A 19458-nucleotide genomic window follows, 5' to 3' on the forward strand; every position below is an offset into this window, starting at 1 on the left:
GGGCTTGGGGGCCCTAGAAAGCATGGGCTCCGTAGTTGTGGTGCGTGGGCTTAGCTGCCCTGCAGCGTGTGTTATCTTCCTGGACCAGGAATCAAATCCGTGTCTCCTGCATTGGAAGGCAATTTCTTAACCACTGGGCCACCAGGGAAGTCCTCCCTTTATTACTGAATAAAGTTAAGAGGTTGGAAATGGAGAGAGAAGGAAAGCTTCCTAAACCTCTTTAGAAGAAATCACAAGCACGGAGGCCAGGGGGCTTATTAGTGTTACTTAATGTAGCATCCACCTAAAGTCACACCACAGCATAGAATCACTCTCTCTCTCTCTCATACACACACACACTTCTACATAGTTATCTCCCTAACTTCCTAAAAGTTACATCTAAGACATTTTGCTGGAAATCAAAATTTAGAGAATACTCTGAGTTTTCTTTATGTCACCCTGTTCTCAAATCACCCATATCGTATATTACCCGTATCACTTATACTACAGCTATAGCATCTTGGACTTTCTAGAATCCTTCAATCCTGGAACTCAGGACTCGGGACTGTGGGACTGGAACGCTCAGGAATCGCTTGGGAAGAACATGGGGAGGAGAGCAGAGCGGTGGTAAGCACAGAGGGCTGCTGACGGATGGGTGGTGGGGGCAACACTGGTTTGTTTCTCTTCCTTTGGGTTTTCCAACTCTCCCTCCACCCCCACAGGAGCCTCATTCCACAAACGGAAAGCAAGCAATCAGGAGAGACCTGAGGTATGAACTAGTTTATTACTCTGCGGGAGGAGTCCAGGGACGTAGCCCCAGGCCCGATAGCTCTGCTATTCTTTGTGAATGTCTTCATGGGCTGCCAGGCCCACCTTTATCACCAGCACGAGGAACTCCTCGAAGTTAATTCCACCATCCTGATTGATGTCCAACTCTTTGAACCAAGTGTCCGCATCCTTTTTCTGTGAAGATTGGAGAGAGAGAAGTCAGAGGGTAAAGATCTCAGGGGAGCTGAGGCATGGCTGTCTGTACGGAGCAACGCAGGAGATCAGCGACCCAGGGCTTCATCAGAGCCAGGCCAAGAACCCCAACCACACCCAGGCCCTTCTCACCTTCAAAAACTTAGGACACTCTGTCTCTAACAGTCTCTTCAAGTCATCCCTATAGACAGCGTGGTAATTCCCTTTCAGCAGGGAGTAGTTGTGGTAGACGTCAATCAGGGAGTTAATGGCACTCTCCAGATCCGTCAGCATGTTGTCCAAGGATTTGCCCCACCTGGAAGACAGATGCCCGGGGCAAGCCCAAAGTGGGGAAGGTGCCTATGGGGACACTCAGGAAGCTCCTACCCCAGGGGACGGCTTTGTCTTGGATGACACCATCCAAGTAACTAAAGGCAGCAGAAGGCTATGGCTACAAGGGGAAGGGGTGGGACGATGTAGATGAGGGTGTGGGAGGGAGCAGGGCACCCAAGCACACACAGCGCCTGCCAGCTCTCCCCATGTCCTCATCCTCTGCCCAGAAAGCTCCCAAACGTGCCCTCACGCAAAAGTCCCAGAGCCCTCCGCCCCTTCTTCAACCCCAGGCTCATGTTCCTCTGGACCCTGTCCAGATACCAGCGAGCTTTCTCTCCCCTCCTCGGAGAAGACTGCTGCACTCCTCAGCCCACCCCAGGGGAAGCCTGCAGTGTGGGACAGACTACAGTTCCACTTACCAGGTCTCCCCAAAACAGAGTTGCCAAAGGACATGCAGGGCTCAGTGTCGGCTCCCTTTTATAGCAACCAGGATTGGCCAGCTGCCAGGGCCTCGGGCCACTCAGAGGCAGCTACTCCCTTCCAGTGTTGCTACAGCCTCCAGTTTCCCAACAAGGAGAATGGGGCAATCACGGTGCAGAATGAGAAGTCCTGAGGGGCAGCACAAGAAAGGTAGAGGAGGAAGGCAAGTGCCAGGCAGTGATGCCCGGGAGGAGAAACCAGGAAGATATGGTAAAGATTCTGCCTGTGAGCTGCTAGCTTCCCCTGGCATGGCCAACCATGGAAGCTCTCTCCCAAGTCCTTCTCACTGTTGCTGTGGTTATTTGCATGGCTTCTCTGTGCATCTCAGAAATAGAACTGAAGTTGAATGCCTCATTTTGAGGGCATTCAAATAAGCTCATTCCTCCATAGCATTCATCACATTGTCAAAAGGGTCCAAAGGCCTCTAAAAGGTTAAGAACACTTGTCCTAGTTGCTGGATTTTTAGGAATGGAAGGTGGAGTATTTCCATCATTGTTGTTATGTGTGTGGCTGGACTCAGTAGGGATGTGGGCTGCTAAGGGTTAAGTCGGTTTCTCTGCTGCTGTCCCCACACATTCACAACACCTCTGTTCTGTGAGGCTCGGGTGGGGCAGCACTGTGTCCCAGGAGATGGACGCTGGCTTGGAGTCCCCCTACGAGCATGAGGCACTGAGGCGCTGCATAAACAGCAGCGACCCTTCCATCCTCTCTGGGATGATTATGTGCCTGTGAGTCTGGGTTATAGAGGAAAAGAACTCTGTGGGGGTGGGGAAGGAGGGCACTTTTGGAGAAGGCAGAAATGCTTCAACCCTAGGAGGAGAAGAGGAGGTGGGCAATTCCCCCTGGATTTCAGGAGGAGCGAGTCCTTCCCCTCAGCCTGGGTCCCAGTGCTGAAGATTTGTGATCATTTCCTTGTACAGAGCACTTGACATTCGTGTAACCTATTCAGACCCACAGAACATGTCTATCAGAAAGTCGGGGCACAGAGCCCCCTCAGTCTATACACACGGAAGCCAAGACCTAGAAAGGTGAAGCGGTTCACACAGTTTCCCAGTGCAGATGAGTCAGAGCGCAGACAGGATCCCAGAGCACCAGGCTCCAGGGCATGATCTGACAAGAACAGGACTCTGCTGAGAAAGCCCCTCCCATCTCTCCATCCTTCATACATTGAACCAATATCTTCCTTATGCTTCTCCAAGACCTAAGCCATCATCGCCTCCTAGAGGAAGCAGATGGGATTAGCCTCTCTCTACTTCATGTTCCTGCAGCCCTTTGGACTTTATTCTGTCATTAACTTTGTAGCTGTGTGACCTTGGGCTAATTACTTACCCTCTCTGTGCTTTAGTTAGCTCAATTATTAAATAGAGATTACAATAAAGTCTACCTCCAACCTACAGGAGAGAATATTTGCAAATCGTATATATGACAAAGGGTTAATATCCAGAATACAGAAAGAACTCCTACAACTCAACTCCAAAAGAAAACAAGTAACCCAGTGAAAACTGAGGTGGGAGGGAGGTTCAGGATGGAGGGGATATATGTATATATGTATACATCTACTGCCAACAGAACCAGAAAATAACAAGTCTTGAAAAGGACATGGGCCCTGCTGGTGGGAATGTAAACTAGTGAAGCCACTGAGGGAAAATAATACAGTGGTCCCTCAAAAAGTTAAAAACCAAATTACCATTTGATGCAGTAATTCCACTTCTGGGTATATACCCACAATAGTTGAAAGCAGAGTCTCAAAAAGATGTTTGTGCCCTCATGTTCACAGAAGCATTATTCACAGCAGCCAAAATGTGGAAGCAACCCAAGTGTCCACCCTCAGATGAATGGATAAATACAGGTGGTATGTACATACAATGGAATATTATTCAGCCTTTAAAAAGGAAGAAAAGTCTTGACACATGATACAACATGGGTGAACCTTGAGGACAGACAGTGAAGTAAGTCAGACATTCAAAAAGACCAATATATCCATTTATATGAGGTACTGGAGTAGCTGAACTCATAGAAACAGAAAGTAGAGCGGTGGTTGCCAAGGTCTAGGAGGAGGGGGCTGTGCGGGTAATTGTTTATTGGGTACAGAGTTTCAGTTCCAAGAGGATGAGAGTTTTGGAGACTGGACGCACAGCAATGGGAATACATTTAACACGGCTGAACTGGACACTTAAAAACTGGTTAGGATGGTACATTTTATGATATATATATATATATATATGTGTGTGTGTGTGTGTGTGTGTGTGACTTCCCTGGTGGCTCAGACAGTTAAGCGTCTGTCTACAATGTGGGAGACCCGAGTTCGATCCCTGGGTAGGGAAGATCCCCTGGAGAAGGCAATGGCACCCCACTCCAGTACTATTGCCTGGAAAATCCTATGGACAGAGGAGCCTGGAAGGCTACAGTCCATGGGGTCGCAAAGAGTCAGACACGACTGAGAGATTTCACTTTCACTTTCATATATATATAGCTCAGTCGTGTCTGGCTCTTTGTGACCCCATGGATTGTAGCCCACCAGGCTCCTCAGTCCATGGGATTTTTCAGGCAAGAATACTGGAGTGGGCTGCCTTTTCCTACTCCAAGGTTTTATATATATATATATATAAAACCACAATTTAAATATTTTAAAATCCTAAATGCTTTCACTCCCCCAAAATAAAATCTGCCTGATAGTGTTGTTGTGAGCATTAAAATTAGATGCAAAATATTTATGACTTGTGGGCTTCTATTAATAGATATTATGTTTTAATTAAAAGTTTACACACAAAAAAACACGTGAGGCTTTTAAAGCAGCACATAGTAAGCAAGCACTGTATGAGTGTATACTGTGATCACTGCCTTGTCAATAAGTCTGATTCCCCAGCTGGGCTGTGAACCCTTGAGGACCCAGACTGGGTCACCTGTCTCTGCCTCCCTGTGACCCAGCTCAGTGTCAGCTATACACTATAACAGCAATGACAATCGATAAGAACAAACAATAGCAAAATAATGGTTGGTATTTATTGGGCTCTTATGTGCCAGGAACCATTGTCATTGTTTAAGAGCTTTATTTACATCAATCCATTTAACCCTCACAATAATCCAATGAAGTATGTTCTATCATAATTTCCACTTTACAGATGAGGAAACTGAGGCCCATAGAGACACAACATTCGGAGCCTCAAATGACCCGGGTGACATGACCTACTGTGACATCATCCATTTCCTGCACTTGACTGGAATACTTCTTTGCCAATAAAGTGCTTCTCATCCTTCCTGACCCAGTCCAGGCACCATCTGCTCTGGCCCATTGCTGACTGTCTGTCCCCTACCTCTGTCAACACTGAGTGAATTCTCACCTCCATGCTACCAAGCTCTTCTGCATCACACATTTGCTCTGCTATATTGGAGTTCATCTGTTTATTGCCTGTCTTTTCTTTGGGACTAATGGCCCCTTTAGAGCAGAAACCACATCACATCCTGGGGTCTGGTACATACTAGGTACTCAATTAATACTTACTGAGGGAATAAATGAATGAAGAATTGAACACTTGATCGAGCCCTTATCCCATGCAGAAATTCCCTTTATCATACCCAGCCACTTTTTTTTTTTTACTTTATTTTTACTTTACAACACTGTATTGGTTTTGCCATACATTGACATGAATCCACCACGGGTGTACATGCGTTCCCAAACATGAACCCCCCTCCCACTTCCCTCCCCATAACATCTCTCTGGGTCATCACCGTGCACCAGCCCCAAGCATGCTATATCCTGCGTCGGACATAGACTGGCGATTTGATTCTTACATGATAGTATACATGTTAGAATGCCATTCTCCCAAATCATCCCACCCTCTCCCTCTCCCTCTGAGTCCAAAAGTCCGTTATACACATCTGTGTCTTTTTTCCTGTCTTGCATACAGGGTCGTCATTGCCATCTTCCTAAATTACATATATATGTGTTAGTATACTGTATTGGTGTTTTTCTTTCTGGCTTACTTCACTCTATATAATCGGCTCCAGTTTCATCCATCTCATCAGAACTGATTCAAATGTATTCTTTTTAGCGCATACCCAGCCACTTTAAATGATAGTGTTTTGGGAACAAAGGAGGATACAGACCCACCCACCAAATACAGGCTGCCTTCCTTGATAGTCAATCTCCTGATAGGAAAATAGGGCTGTTTATGACATCAAATATGACAAGTTTTCAACCAATGATCAAGCACTCGGCGCCTACCTATGGTTGTCCAGGCCCACTTTTCAATGACCTTCACAATCACATCTTACCCGAAGTAGCACATCATATTTTCAGAGTATTTTTGCATCCACTCACTCATCTGATAGCACTGTGAAGTGGACATCACAGATATAACTCTCCCTATGTGACAGGTGAGGAAACTGAGGCCTGGGGTCCTACGGGCATGTGTCCTGCTTTGTTTTGGTGCTTACGTGCCAAAAGCACACTTTAGAACAAGCTGGCTTTTTCCGAGATTCTTCTTAGGGTTTGTTCACCAGCCCAGGATGGCATTCAGGGCTGACCTCTCTCAAGGAGGGTGATGGCGAGATTAACGGAGATGATGTTTTTCCAGGCCCCAACCCCTCAGGAGATGCCTGCCTTGAAGCCACTCCTGAGAACGTCTGGGGGAAACAGCTTTCTTCATCCAGAAAGGATGGAAAACAGGCCCCAGGTCCAGGAAGGGAATCATAAACCATGATCCCCTCCAGCATCGTGTGCTTCTCAGTGGAGCCTGCTGGTCAGCCAAGGCCATGAAACGCCGCCCCACAGAAGCTCTCCCTGGACAGGCAGCCTTGAGGGCTTCCAGGAGAGCAGGAGCCAGGCTGAGCTGACCCGGAAGGAGATAGTGTCAGGAATTGGGCAAGCACAAGGGGAAAAAGTAGCGTCTGTAATCAGACTGACGGACATGGGGCAACCCAGGGGGAATGAAACTTAGTCCTGTTTACAGGAAAGAGCTCAGCCCTGGCTGTGTGTCTCAACACCAGGCCCGAGCCCGTGGCTGAGGAAATGAGGACAGAGCATGCAGGGCCGGTGGAGAAACCCCCAGGAAGGGACAGGAGGACTGGGCTGAGCTGCCGCTTTGTAATCAAAAGCCTGTGCAACCCAGTACATTTCAGGTGAGACAGGCAGGGAGGATCCACCTGGGCCTGGGGCAAGGGTGGCCTGAGTCACCCTGCCAACTGTCTCCCAGTCTCTGGAGGTGACTAAGGGTCTGCACGAGGCAACGCAGACCCCAGTCGTGGGATTCCAGTCCACAGGCCCCACTCCTGCACACCCCCAACTCCACTCTGTGTGCTGAAGTTGGGCCGTGTCATGGAGATGACAGGACGGGGTCCCTGTCTTGGTAGAGGATACAGACAGCCACACATAACCTCAGTGCAGCAGGACAAGCACCTCCACAGGGGAGGTCCAGAGGGAAAGTGAGGCCAGTGAGACTGACCCCTAAATGATGAGAACTGAAGATCAGCCTGTATGTGAACGTGGCGTCCACGGAGGGCCTGCTTCTGAGCTCCGCTGATCAGGAACAAAGGTCTCCAGTTCAGCCTGCAGGGCGCTGCTTCCCATGTTTGGTTCACAGATCCAGCTGGCAGAGGGTACCAAACCAAGTTCCTTAAATGATACCCCCAATCACCTGCATAGGGGCGCAGACAATTACCCATCACTCTTTCAAATAACTCATTGTTTCTATCACAGTGCACTCAGGACATGGGTTCTCAGACCATCCTCAGAGAAGAAACCCACCAAGATGGACCCAGCAGGACCTAAGGGCAGACGAGACCTTCCCCCAAGAGATTGTGCATCAGCTTCCTGGGCTTCCAGGGAGAGACGAAAACAAACAACACAGAGAGAGGGCAGGGGCAGGTCTGAGCTGGGAGGGATGAGGGAGTCACAAATAGCCCAGAGTCAGAACAACACCCACATCCATCATCATTTATTTATTAACAAAAACAAAACCAAACCCTCCTCTCCCCAGGAAGCCTTCCCTGACCGATAGTCACCCATGTTCCACTCATCACTCTTCTCATTGACAGGCTGCATTGCCAACTTTAAGTTTGACCCATCTCTGACTCAATGTGTGGAAAACCCACCTCACAATCTTCCCTCACCGACTGCCCGTGGACCTGCCACCCATGTCAATTACCAGCATCATCTTCCCCACCCTGTTCTGGCCCCTTCCCAGTCCCGGCTGCTCCGCCTTTGTTGGGGCTCTCTGTTGAAGCTGGGAGAATTTCTGCCCTCGTGGCTCCTGTCCAATCAGGTATGAGTAGTGAATGAGTGACCAGAACATCACTGGTGAGGCCTGGCTTCCTTGTCAGAGAGCTGACTCCCCGAGAGAAGAGACTCCACCCTTTCAGACCAAAAGCTGAGGGTAAGGGCTGTCTCCCCGCTCAGACAGGGGCTCCCGGGGGCAGGGGCTGTCTCCCCGCTCAGACAGGGGCTCCTGGGGCACAGACTACCCAAAATGACTGATCCTCCACGTAGGACCAGACCTTTCTTTCTGGGCCCAGAACCGATGCATGGAACCAGGAACTGAGCAGCACCCAGAAGTCTTCACAAAGTTGCTTTATTCTCTTCCCTCACAGCGTCCACTCCGCGCGCGCACACACACGCACACACACGCTGTGTCTTCAGCGGCCCGCAGCTGGGTCACACCGGCTCCCTAGGAGGCCCCGGCGCCCCCCTAGTAGAGGCTGTGCTGGCTGCAGTGGTGGGCACACAGCTGCCGGTGGTACTGCCAGTGGTAGTCCTTCACCAGCTTGCCCAAGATGTAGAGGAACTCCTCAAAGCAGATCTGGTTGTCCTGGTTCTTGTCTGCCGCCCGGAACAACTGTGTGATGTAGCACGGCTCCTTCCGGCCCTGAGGAGTGAGCAGAGGGTCAACCCCGCACCCCAGCACCACCCTGCAGTGAAGGCCAGGCTGCTGGTGGGAGGACAGGGGCAGTCGGTGGAGAGAGTGTGGCCTGGCCCTGTCTGGAGGGGGTTTGCAGGAGACAGCTCCTCATTCAGTCAGTGGCCAGGACCCTCTGCGCTGCAGAATGTTCAGGCAGCAGTGTTGGGGGCCCCTCGGCTAACTGGACCTGGGGCTGCATGGGAGACAGAGAGTGCAGGCAGGGCTCCATGTGCTGGTTGACTGGGCACCCCCAACACAATTCACCTTTGCCCATCCTCAGTGGCTGTGGGCTAAGTCAGTTCAGTCATATCTGACTCTGTGCAACCCCATGGACTATAACCCGCCAGGCTCCTCTGTCCATGGGGATTCTCCAGGCAAGAATACTGGAGTGGGTTGACATGCCCTCCTCCAGGGGATCTTCCTGACCGAGGGATGGAACCCGGGTCTCTTGCATCAGCCAGCCAGCTCTTTACCACTAGCTCCACTTGCCTATCTCTCCACTAGCTAAAGTGCCAGCTCCCCTCCAGGGACAGCCCAGCCCAGGGCCGTCAGGGTGGAAGGCTATGCCTCCCTCCTTCACAGTGGGAGCCTCCAGGGCAGAGCCCCCTGCCCCTCGTGTCTGCATCTCCAGGGCTGCTGCAGGGCCAGCACCGGGTGGGGTCAGGGATCTCCATGCAGTGCCATCTGCCTGGGGACTGTTTAGGACTCTGCCCAGGTCACCTCCAGAAAGCACAAAGACGGGAAAGGCCAGAGCTAGGGGCCCTGGCGTCTCTGGGACATCCCGAGTAGGCAGCCCTCGGGGCTGGCAGAGGGAGGAAAGGAGCATTTGAGGTGGAGGGGACAGCAGGGAGGAGTCCAGCTCAGAGGGTAGGTACAGGCAGGTGGCTCACTGAGCAGCACAGGAGAAGCAGGTGTCAGCAGGATTTCGTTGGTGGGCACGGGAAAGCTGGGGTGAAGCTCTCAGAAAGCCTCCAGGAAGGAGGCCGCTGCAATTGTAAGCAGCCGTGGGCCTGGGAGCAGTCCTCATCCCTGTGGAAATTCTCCCCTTCCATCTCCCCCATGGCCCCACCATCTACTTATTACCTTATATCCTCTGCAAATTTGGTTGGCCTTAGAAACTGGAGGCCTCTGGCCTGGGACAGGCACCTCCCGGCTTCCCTCCTCTCAGACCACTGCCCAGGCTGCTATGTTTGCCCAGTGAGTCCTCCAATGCAGGTTCTGGGGGTCCTTGCACAGCCCCCTGACACTGGCAACTGGCCTTGGAAAGAAAAAGCTTTCCCAGAAACAGGGACTAGCCAGTCACCCTGGTCCCACTGCCCTGTTACTCTCGAGGCTGCACTCCAATAAAGAGAGGGTGAGGCTCTCTCCTCTGACGTGTCCCAGAGGCAGGCAGGGGACACAACATGAGAGGCAAGCAGGGGAGGCGCCTCTCCTGGAATGGAGGGCCTTGAGTTGGGCACCACCTGAAGAACTCTGGACGTGACAGTCCAGAGACCCCAGGGCTGGACGCCAAGGGCCAAGAGACAGACACTTCTGCCGGCCTTGCAGTCCCGAAGGAGCTGGGTAGTCACAGGGCTGGGCCTGATGATGGAGGAGAGGCACAAGCCTGAGGAGGTGGCTGAGCCCAGCCTGAGTTTCGGGCCTGGGCCCCCAGACTGCTCGGAGGGACTCTGTGGGCCTCTTGGATGAGAGAGGAAATGACATTCCCAGCCCCACAGGTTAGCAGCAGCCACCACAGCCCAAACTGTCCTTCACTGGGACTGGGAGGTGGATGAGGCTTATACAGACCCCAGGAGAAGGGCCTAGGGTTCAAAGGTCAGGTGTGGGGCAAGGTCGCTTGGGCAGAGGAAGGATTTAGGTCTTTTTCTTTCCAGAAGCAGGTCAAGCAGAAGAACAAACAGGTTTGGGGTTAGGATTGAGTTTCAGGGATTAACTAGCTGTGCTTGGTCTGGAGTGGGGCCAGGCAGAGAGTTTCAGGAGAGGGAAGGACAGAAAATAAAGCTAGGCTGGGCCACACTTCCCCCACCAAACCTCCTGCCCTCCGCCCTCCTGCACACCCCCTCCCCTAGCTGGAAGTGCTCCTGAGAGATGGCTTCCTGTACCTCCACCCGCACCACTCGCTTCCAGCCCCACAAGCAACCCCACACTTTACGTATCCCCACCCAACCCCACGCACCAAGGTCTCCATGAAGCGGGGCACGTTGTCCGTGAGCAGAGCTTTCAGCTCCTCCAGCGACAGTGTCTCCACATCCCCTTCCCGGGCAGCATACTCGTGGTAGCAGTGGATGATTTGGAAGAGGGATTCCTCCACTGGTGTGTCCGTCATGGTGGCTGGGCCTGGGCCCAGGATGGGGGCAACTCAGGAGATGCAGGGGGAAGCAACTGGGGACAGTGGAGAATCTGGGGGCAGGGAGCACAGCAGAGCAGGCCAGGCAGAGGCCAGGCCACAGCAGGTGGCTGCTTCCTCCAGGAATCTGCTGCCCACTTGTGTAAGGGCTCCTCTCTGCCCTCCCCACCTGATCCCTTGCAAACTTGGCTCAGCCTCCCTGCCCTGCAGGAAACTGCCACAAACTCAGGACAGGGCTCTGTCCCTTCCCTGAGCCAGCAGCCTCCCAGGAGACAGGATCTGTGTCCTGTCCCACCCCCAACCATGCCCTCAGTTTAGGAGCCCTCAAAATCGAGAAATCAAGGAGCCCTCGAAATCAAGAATGAGAAGAAATTAGACTCTTGGAAGCAAGATGACATATCCCAATGGAAATATTTTTAAACCCCTTGAGAAGGCAAGATACCCACTACCATAAACTATTTTGTAACACGAACAAAATATTGAGATAATTACCCCACCCAGAACCCCAGACGTGCTCAAATATTGTTTTCCTTTTGGGGTTGAGTACAGACAGCACAGGGCCCCCCATCTTGCTCCCACTCCTGCCCTGACTGGCCCTCTCTGAAGGAGTCTGTGTGCCATCTGCACGCCTCTGGGGCCCCCAGAGTCTCTGTGTGTGGGGCTGTTCAGTCCCTAGTGTCAGGAGCATGCAGGGGTGCTGCAGCCTCTTCCAGTCACCCCAAAGCCCCATCCAGGTGCTCTACATGGGTGAACCAGGTGCCCTCAACCCCCTGCTCCCCACTTCTTTTAGAGACGAGATCCCTGTTTTCAGGAGGCAGGGCTATCCTAGAGCATCAGCTGTCCTCCCTGGATTCTGGGCAGATAAGATTCAGCACAACTGGTTCCAGCTCTTACAGAGCCAGTCAGGCCCTAGGCAAAGCAGTTTATGCACAGGATCCCATGCAGTCCTCTCAATGACCTTATAAAGTAGGCATCACGCCTCTGCCCCATTTTCCGGAGGAGGAAACGAAATCCAAAAGGCCTAAGTGAATTTCCCCAAATCACACAACTGACCATTTGGAGCTGGAATCAGTCAGTGTCTTTAGCGTTATAAGACATGTTTTTGATTTGGAAGTCCTTAACCCTTTTGAGGCCACAGTATGCTATTGGGACATCCATCTACAAGGCACACATCCTCCAAAATGGGTAAGCAACTCCTTTCAGCTTATCCTGGACCTGTGCAGGATATCCTGGACCCACACAACCCAGCCACCCCTGCAGCTCTCTCGGACCAGGCACTGACCTGTTGCTGCTGCTGATCCACAGTCTTGATCTGTGTTTTATCCTAGAGACTCCTCGGTGCTCAGGCTGGAGGCAGTTGTGAGAGCAGGGGCTCCTCTGCCAAGTCCCACATCCTGCCCAGCCTCAGTGCCTCCAATTATGGCAGCCAGTGCTGTGACTCTTAACTGCTTCCTCAGCAGCACAACTGACCCTTAATTGCATTCCTGAGATGACCTCACAGGACACTGCTTTCTGTGATTAACTCAGTCAGTTTCAGGGACCCACCTGCCCTCAGAGCCTGATCTAAAGCGTCTCAGAACCACAGAAGATCATGTTATCCATCTCCCCACCTCAGAGCTCATCATCACAGCTCCAGGGCTCATTCGGGGTCAGACACACAACTTAAATACATCTTTGGGGATGTCCTCCCACAATTAGCAGAACCCCAAACTCCAGAGTCTAGAAGCACAGTCATTCATCCAACAAATATTTCTCAAGCAGTAGGCCCTCTCTAGGCAATAAAGAGTAAGACATGAGGCCAAGTCACAGGGTGGGGATGCTTGGAGAGGACAGAGTCACAGTCAGAGAGCACTGGGAACATTACTAATTTAGTGGCAGAAACAGGGTACCCTGGGCAGCCAAGGAGCACTTCTGCCTGCCTGGAAAGCTGAGGAAGGTTTCCTTGGGAGATGCTATTTGCCATGGCCACTTGAAAATATGGTTGCAAGGAGATGCATGGAGAACCAGGCTCTCCAGACAGAGGAAAAGGCTTTGCCCAGGGGCAAAGACTCGGGTGCATGAGGGAGAGTGGCTTGCTTGGGGGGTGAAGTCCACAGGGCATCCGATGAGCAGTTAGAAGAAACAAGACTGGACAAGGCAGGATGGAGACCAAATGTGAAAGGCCTTGTGTGCCAGGCTAGAGCTGCAGCTTTATCCTGCACAGAGAAACTAGCTGACGAGGGATTCTTAAATGGGTTAGGTGATGGACGAGAGGTGACAGGAGTAGTAGGGCCACCTTTTTTATAAGGAAGTAACCCACTGCAGAGAGGCAGTGATCTACTCTAAAGGGGTCCTGACGTGTAAGCGTGGCCTCCATTCAGGGGCCATCCAGCTGACAGGTTCTTGAGTGACAGGTGAACTGCCTCACCACCACACTCTCCCACTCCCACCCCCAAGCCTTCTCTCAGCCACCCGCTTCCACTTCTGTCTCACCCATGCATCTTCCATGGGAGGACGCACACAGGCCGATGAGTAAATCTCCCAGAAGGGAGCGCCAAAGGACAGTTAATTAACCAGAGATTGTGTCTTGACATGCCTGAAGATTTGAGAGAAAAATAGATATATTGTTAAAGCAAAATGTTTTTCAGTTTACAGGGTGAGCCTTCATCTGCCCAACTTAATGATTTCCTCAGTAAACAAGTGGCTCATCAATACACTTTTATATTTTGAAAATAGAAGCAGGGCTCAAACTTCTAAACGGTAAAACAATCTGACAATGTCAAGCTGAAGTCACAGAGATATGTTTGATTCAGCCATTCCCTGGGAATTGATTCCCATTCTCCTGGGAATTTATTTTACAAAAGTAATCAGAGAGACGTTTAAAAGCAAAAAATAAGAAAATGTTCACAACTCCGATATCTATAGCCAAGGGACAATATAGAAGTGAAAACCTTGAAAACAACTACTTATCAAACTTCAGATGGAGATACATCCTTGGACAATCTCCACATGATAATTTGTTACTCAAAAGGAACTCCATTTTTGGCCCACGGCATGAAGTGGGTAGAAGGTGATTTGCACCCCTCTTCCCCCTGCCTTTGTTCAACCTGGGAAAAAACAACTCTCTACACCATCACACTACACAATGATGACCTTCCCCAGCTCTGCTGCAACTAATTTGTCTCTTATTATTATGCTGTGGGCATCTTCTCACACTACTAATCAATGTGAGCCCAGTTTTTAATAACTGTGAAGTGATCATTGGTTTCATGTATCAAAATTTATTTTATTAATCTATTATTGGCAGACATTTAAAATACTCCACTTTAATCAACTCTTCCTTAATGCTGATATTTCTTCAGAATTTTGGCATGTGTGCTAGGTTCTGGGGAGAAGGGGAACAGAACTGAATTGATATTCCCTTCCCCTGCCAGAGCCAACACTCTGTATCCACCCAAAGCCCACCACCAGAGCCACTACCCACATCTCATGACGACAAGCAAATCCCTAAACACCAGCCCACACATACACACACCTGAACACAGGCATCGCTGCTACAGCGAGATCTCCCATGTACTAGACCCAAGAGGGCTCCCCTCAGCCATGACTTCCTTCTGTGAGAGCAAAGGCTCCCCCCAGCAGCCTTCCCCATCCTAATATAAAACTCAGTAGACTCCTTTACAGTGTTGCATCGGACTGCATGTTTCTAGATACTTACCTTTACCTGTGAGATTTATGCTGCCCTATGTTTTCACATTGCTGTTTAGTGAGTTTTCATTTCAACTGAAGAACTTTCTTAAGCATTTCTTGTGAGGCAGTTCTACTGACAACCAAGTCCCTTAGTTTTGTTTGTCTGGGAAAAGAAAAGAAAGAAAAGCCTACAATCTAATGATTTCATGGGTGAATTCTACCAAGCATTCAGAAAAGAACACCACCAGCGCTTCTTAAACTCTTTCAGAAAATAGAAGAAGGGGGAGCACTTCCAAACTCAGTTCTTGAGCATCACCCCAATACCAAAATCAGGTAAAGAGTCTACAAGAAAATGAAACTACAGGCCAAAACCCCTGATGAATGTAGATGCAAAAATCCTGAGTAAACGCTAGCTAACTGAATTTAAAAATACATTAAAAGGATCACGTACCATAATTAAACGAGGTTTATCCCAGGGAGGCAAGGAAGGTTTGACATGTATAAGTCAATCAAGGCGGCATAATACATTAATAAAATGAAAGGAAAAGAAAAACATGAGTATTTCAATAAATGCAGAAAAGGCGCTGGACAAAGTTTAACTTTCATTTACAATTAAAACTCTCAACAGTGTAGGTATAGAAGCATCTTATCTCAACACAATAAATGGCATATATGAGAAGCCCACAGGTAACTTCATAGTTAATGGGGGAAACTGAAATCTTTCCCTCCAAGATCCCTCTAAGATAAGGCAAGGAGGCTTACTCTTGTCCCTTCTTATCAACATAACAATGGAAGTTCTAATTAGAGAAATTAGGCCAGAAGAGGAAATAAAAGGCATCCAAATAGGAAAAGAAGAAATAAAAGTATCTGTTTGCAGATAGCAAGATGATACACATAGAAAACACTAAAGACTAAACAAGTGCAAAAATCCTGTTATAAATAATAAACTAATTCAGTAAAGTTACAGGATATGAAATAAACACGCAGTTCACTGTATCTCTATACACACACAGTAAACTATCCACAAGGGAAATGAAGAAAATAATCTCATTCACAACAGCAATAAAAAGAATAAAGTACTTAGGAAACAACAAGAAGTGAAAAACTTGCACTCTGAAAACTCACAAAAATATTTATTAAGAAATGTTTTAAAACACAGACAAAAGGAAAGACATCCTTTGCTCATGGGTTGCCAGAATTAATATTGTTAAAATGTCCATTCTAACCAGAGTGGTCTATAGATTCAATGCAATCCCTATCAAAATTCTAGTGACATTCTCTATAGAAATAGAAAAATAATCCTAAAATTTGTATGGAACTGTAAAAGACCCTGAGTAACCAAAGCAATCTTGAGCAACAAGAACAAAGCTAAAGACATTTGATGATTTCAAAATTCATTACAACACTACAGTAATCAAAACAGTATGATGCTGGCATAAGAACAGACATAGAGATGAATGGAACAGAATACAGAGTTCAGAAATAAACCCACCTTAAAGTCAACTGACCTTCAACAAGTGCCAAGAGCACAAAATGAGGAAAAATCAGTCTCTTCAATAAATAGTGTTGGGAAAATTGAATATCAACATGCAGAAAAAGGAACCATGACCTCACCATATACAAAAATCAACTGAAAGAAGGATTAAAGGCTTAAATATAAGTCCTGAAACTGTAAAAACTACTAGAAAAAAACATAGGGGGAAAGCTTCTTGATATTGGTCTGGGTAATAATTTTTTAATATGAACCCCCAAATCACAGGCAACAAAAGCTAAAATAGACAAATGGGATTGCATTAAATTAAAAAGCTCTGCACAGCAAAGGAAACAACCAACAGAGTGAAAAGGAAACCAGAATAGGAGAAAATATTTGCAAGCCATATATTTGATAAAGGGTTAATATTGAAAATAAATAAGAAACTCATACAACTCAACAGCCAAAAAACTAATGTCCCACGGGCAAAGAATCTGAATAGATACTTCTCCAAAGAATACATACAAATAGCTAGAAGGTATATGAAGAAGCATTCAACTTCAATAGTTGAAAAGGAAATGCACCTCAAAACCACAATGACATGAAACCTCATACCGGTCAGAGTGGTTACTATCAGAAAGACAAAAGGTAACAAATGCTGGTGAAGATGTGGGGAAAAGCAAATCCTTATATACTGTTTTGGGGAATGTATATTGGAACAGACTTCATGGAAAATAATGAAGGTTTCCCCAAAACTCAAAAATAAGATTACCTACGACGCAGCAATCCTACTTCTGGATATATATTCAAAGGAAATGAAACCAGGATCTCAAAGAGATATCTGCATTCCTGTGTTTATTTCAGCATTATTCATGTAGCCAAAATATGCTAAAACCTAAATGTCCATAGACATGGATTCCTGGTGGTACAATGGATAAGAATCCACCTGCCAATGCTGGGAACACAGGTTCGATCCCTGGTCTGGGAAGATTCTACATGCCAATCAGCAACTAAGCCCCAGCGTCACCAGCTGAAGCCTGTGTGCAGTAGAGCCCACCCACACCCTACAACTACTGCAGACCACGCGCCTAATGCCTGTGCTCCCCAGCAGAGGGGCCACCACAGAGAAGCCAGGGCACCGTAGTTAAGAGCAGCCCTCGTGCGCCAAACCAGAGAAAGTCCGCACGCAGCAACCCAGCACAACCACAAACAAATAAATGACTTAAAAAATGCCCATGGACAAAGAAAACATGATATGCGTGTGCAAAGGAACACTGTCCGGCCACTAAACAAGAAAGAGAGCCTGCCATTTTCAGCGACATGAATGAGCCTAGAGAAGGTTACGCTAAATGAAACAAACCCGACACAGAGGGACAGATACTGCGTGAACGCACTATATGCGTAATCTTAAAGGGCTGGAATATGAAGTCAAATGGCCCTTAGGAAGCATCACTACAAACAAAGCTAGTGGAGGTGATGGAATTCCAGTTGAGCTGTTTCAAATCCTGAAAGATGATGCTGTGAAAGTGCTCCACTCAGTATGTCAGCAAATTTGGAAAACTCAGCAGTGGCCACAGGACTGGAAAAGGTCAGTTTTCATTCCAATCCCAAAGAAAGGCAATGCCAAAGAATGCTCAAACTACTGCACAATTGCTTCTCACACACAAGTAAAGTAATGCTTAAAATTCTCCAAGCCAGGCTTCAGCAGTACATGAACCGTGAACTTCCAGATGTTCAAGCTGGTTTTACAAAAGGCAGAGGACCCAGAGATCAAATTGCCAACATCCACTGGATCATCAAAAAAGCAAGAGAGTTCCAGAAAAACATCTATTTCTGCTTTATTGACTATGCCAAAGCCTTTGACTGTGTGGATCACAATAAATTCTTCAAGAGATGGGAATACCAGACCACCTGATATTCAGAAACCTGTATGTTTCTTCAGAAACCTGTATGCAGGTCAGGAAGCAATAGTTAGAACTGGACATGGAACAACAGACTGGTTCCAAACAGGAAAAGGAGGACATCAAGGCTGTATATTGTCACCCTGCTTATTTAACTTATATGCAGAGTACATCATGAGAAACGCTGGGCTGGAAGAAGCACAGGTGGAATCAAGATTGCTGGGAGAGATATCAATAATCTCAGATATGCAGATGATACCACCCTTATGGCAGAAAGTGAAGAAGAACAAAAGAGCTTTTTGATGAAAGTGAAAGAGGAGAGTGAAAAAGTTGGCTTAAAGCTTAACATTCAGAAAACTAAGATTATGGCATCTGGTCCCATCATTTCATGGGAAATAGATGGGGAAACAGTGGAAACAGTGTCAGACTTTATTTGGGGGGGCTCCAAAATCACTGCAGATGGTGATTACATCCATGAAATTAAAAGATGCTTACTCATTGGAAGGAAAGTTATGACCAATCTAGACAGCATATTGAAAAGCAGAGACATTACTTTGTCAACAAAGGTTCGTCTACTCAAGGCTATGGTTTTTCCAGTGGTCATGTATGGATGTGAGAGTTGGACTATAAAGAAAGCTGAGCACCGAAGAATTGATGCTTTTGAACTGTGGTGTTAGAGAAGACTCTTGAGAGTCCCTTGGACTACAAGTAGATCCAACCAGTCCATCCTAAAGGAGATCAGTCCTGAATGTTCATTGGGTGGACTGATGCTGAAGTTGAAACTCCAAATCTTTGGCCACTTGATGCGAAGAGCTGACTCATTTGAAAAGATCCTGATGCTGGGAAATATTGAGGACAGGAGGAGAAGGGGACGACAGGGATGAGACAGTTGAATGGCATCACCGACTCAATTAGTGGACATGCGTTTGGGTGGACTCCGGGAGTTGGTGATGACAGGAAGGTCATGGAGCCGCAAAGAGTCAGACACGACTGAGCGACTGAACTGAACTGAACTGAAAAGGGCTGAACTCAAAGAAAAGGAGTAGAAAGGTGGTTACCAAGAAATTAAGGGAGAGGGAAATGGGAAGAAGTTGGTCAAGGGATACAAAGTTTCACCCATGCAAAATGAGTAAATTCTAAAGAGCTAATGCAAAAAATTGTGGCTACAGTTAACAGTTCTTTACTGTACACTTGAAGTTTGCCTAGAAGGTAGATGATAAGTGTTCTCATGCAGGAAAAATAAAGAAATATTTGTATATATATTTATTAATATTATATATGTGTGTGCTCAGTCGTGTCCAATTCTTTGCGACTCTTTGCACTGTAGCCCTCCAGATTCCTGTCCATGGGATTTTCCAGGCAAGAATACTGGGGTGCATTGCCATTTCCTCCCCCAGGGGATCTTCGAACGAACCCACACCT

At 48.0% G+C, this 19458-nt stretch overlaps 2 protein-coding genes across 2 annotated transcripts; both read right to left on the reverse strand.

Moving 5' to 3' along the window:
- Positions 1-744: 744 nt before the first annotated feature.
- S100A8 (S100 calcium binding protein A8) lies at positions 745-1794 on the reverse strand. The gene is made up of 3 exons (XM_069574657.1): positions 1692-1794; positions 1093-1255; positions 745-942 (listed from the first exon to the last, which is right to left on the reverse strand). The coding sequence occupies exons 2-3, from the start codon at positions 1231-1233 to the stop codon at positions 814-816; spliced, it is 270 nt and encodes an 89-aa protein (XP_069430758.1). The 5' UTR covers positions 1234-1255; positions 1692-1794; the 3' UTR covers positions 745-813.
- A 6644-nt stretch (positions 1795-8438) lies between these two features.
- LOC138436823 (protein S100-A15A) lies at positions 8439-10974 on the reverse strand. Its single transcript, XM_069583076.1, has 2 exons — positions 10825-10974; positions 8439-8615 (listed from the first exon to the last, which is right to left on the reverse strand). The coding sequence occupies exons 1-2, from the start codon at positions 10972-10974 to the stop codon at positions 8439-8441; spliced, it is 327 nt and encodes a 108-aa protein (XP_069439177.1).
- Positions 10975-19458: the final 8484 nt, after the last annotated feature.

This window comes from Ovis canadensis, chromosome 1 (assembly GCF_042477335.2).
Source record: "Ovis canadensis isolate MfBH-ARS-UI-01 breed Bighorn chromosome 1, ARS-UI_OviCan_v2, whole genome shotgun sequence".
In the NCBI taxonomy this organism is placed as follows: Eukaryota; Metazoa; Chordata; class Mammalia; order Artiodactyla; family Bovidae; genus Ovis; species Ovis canadensis.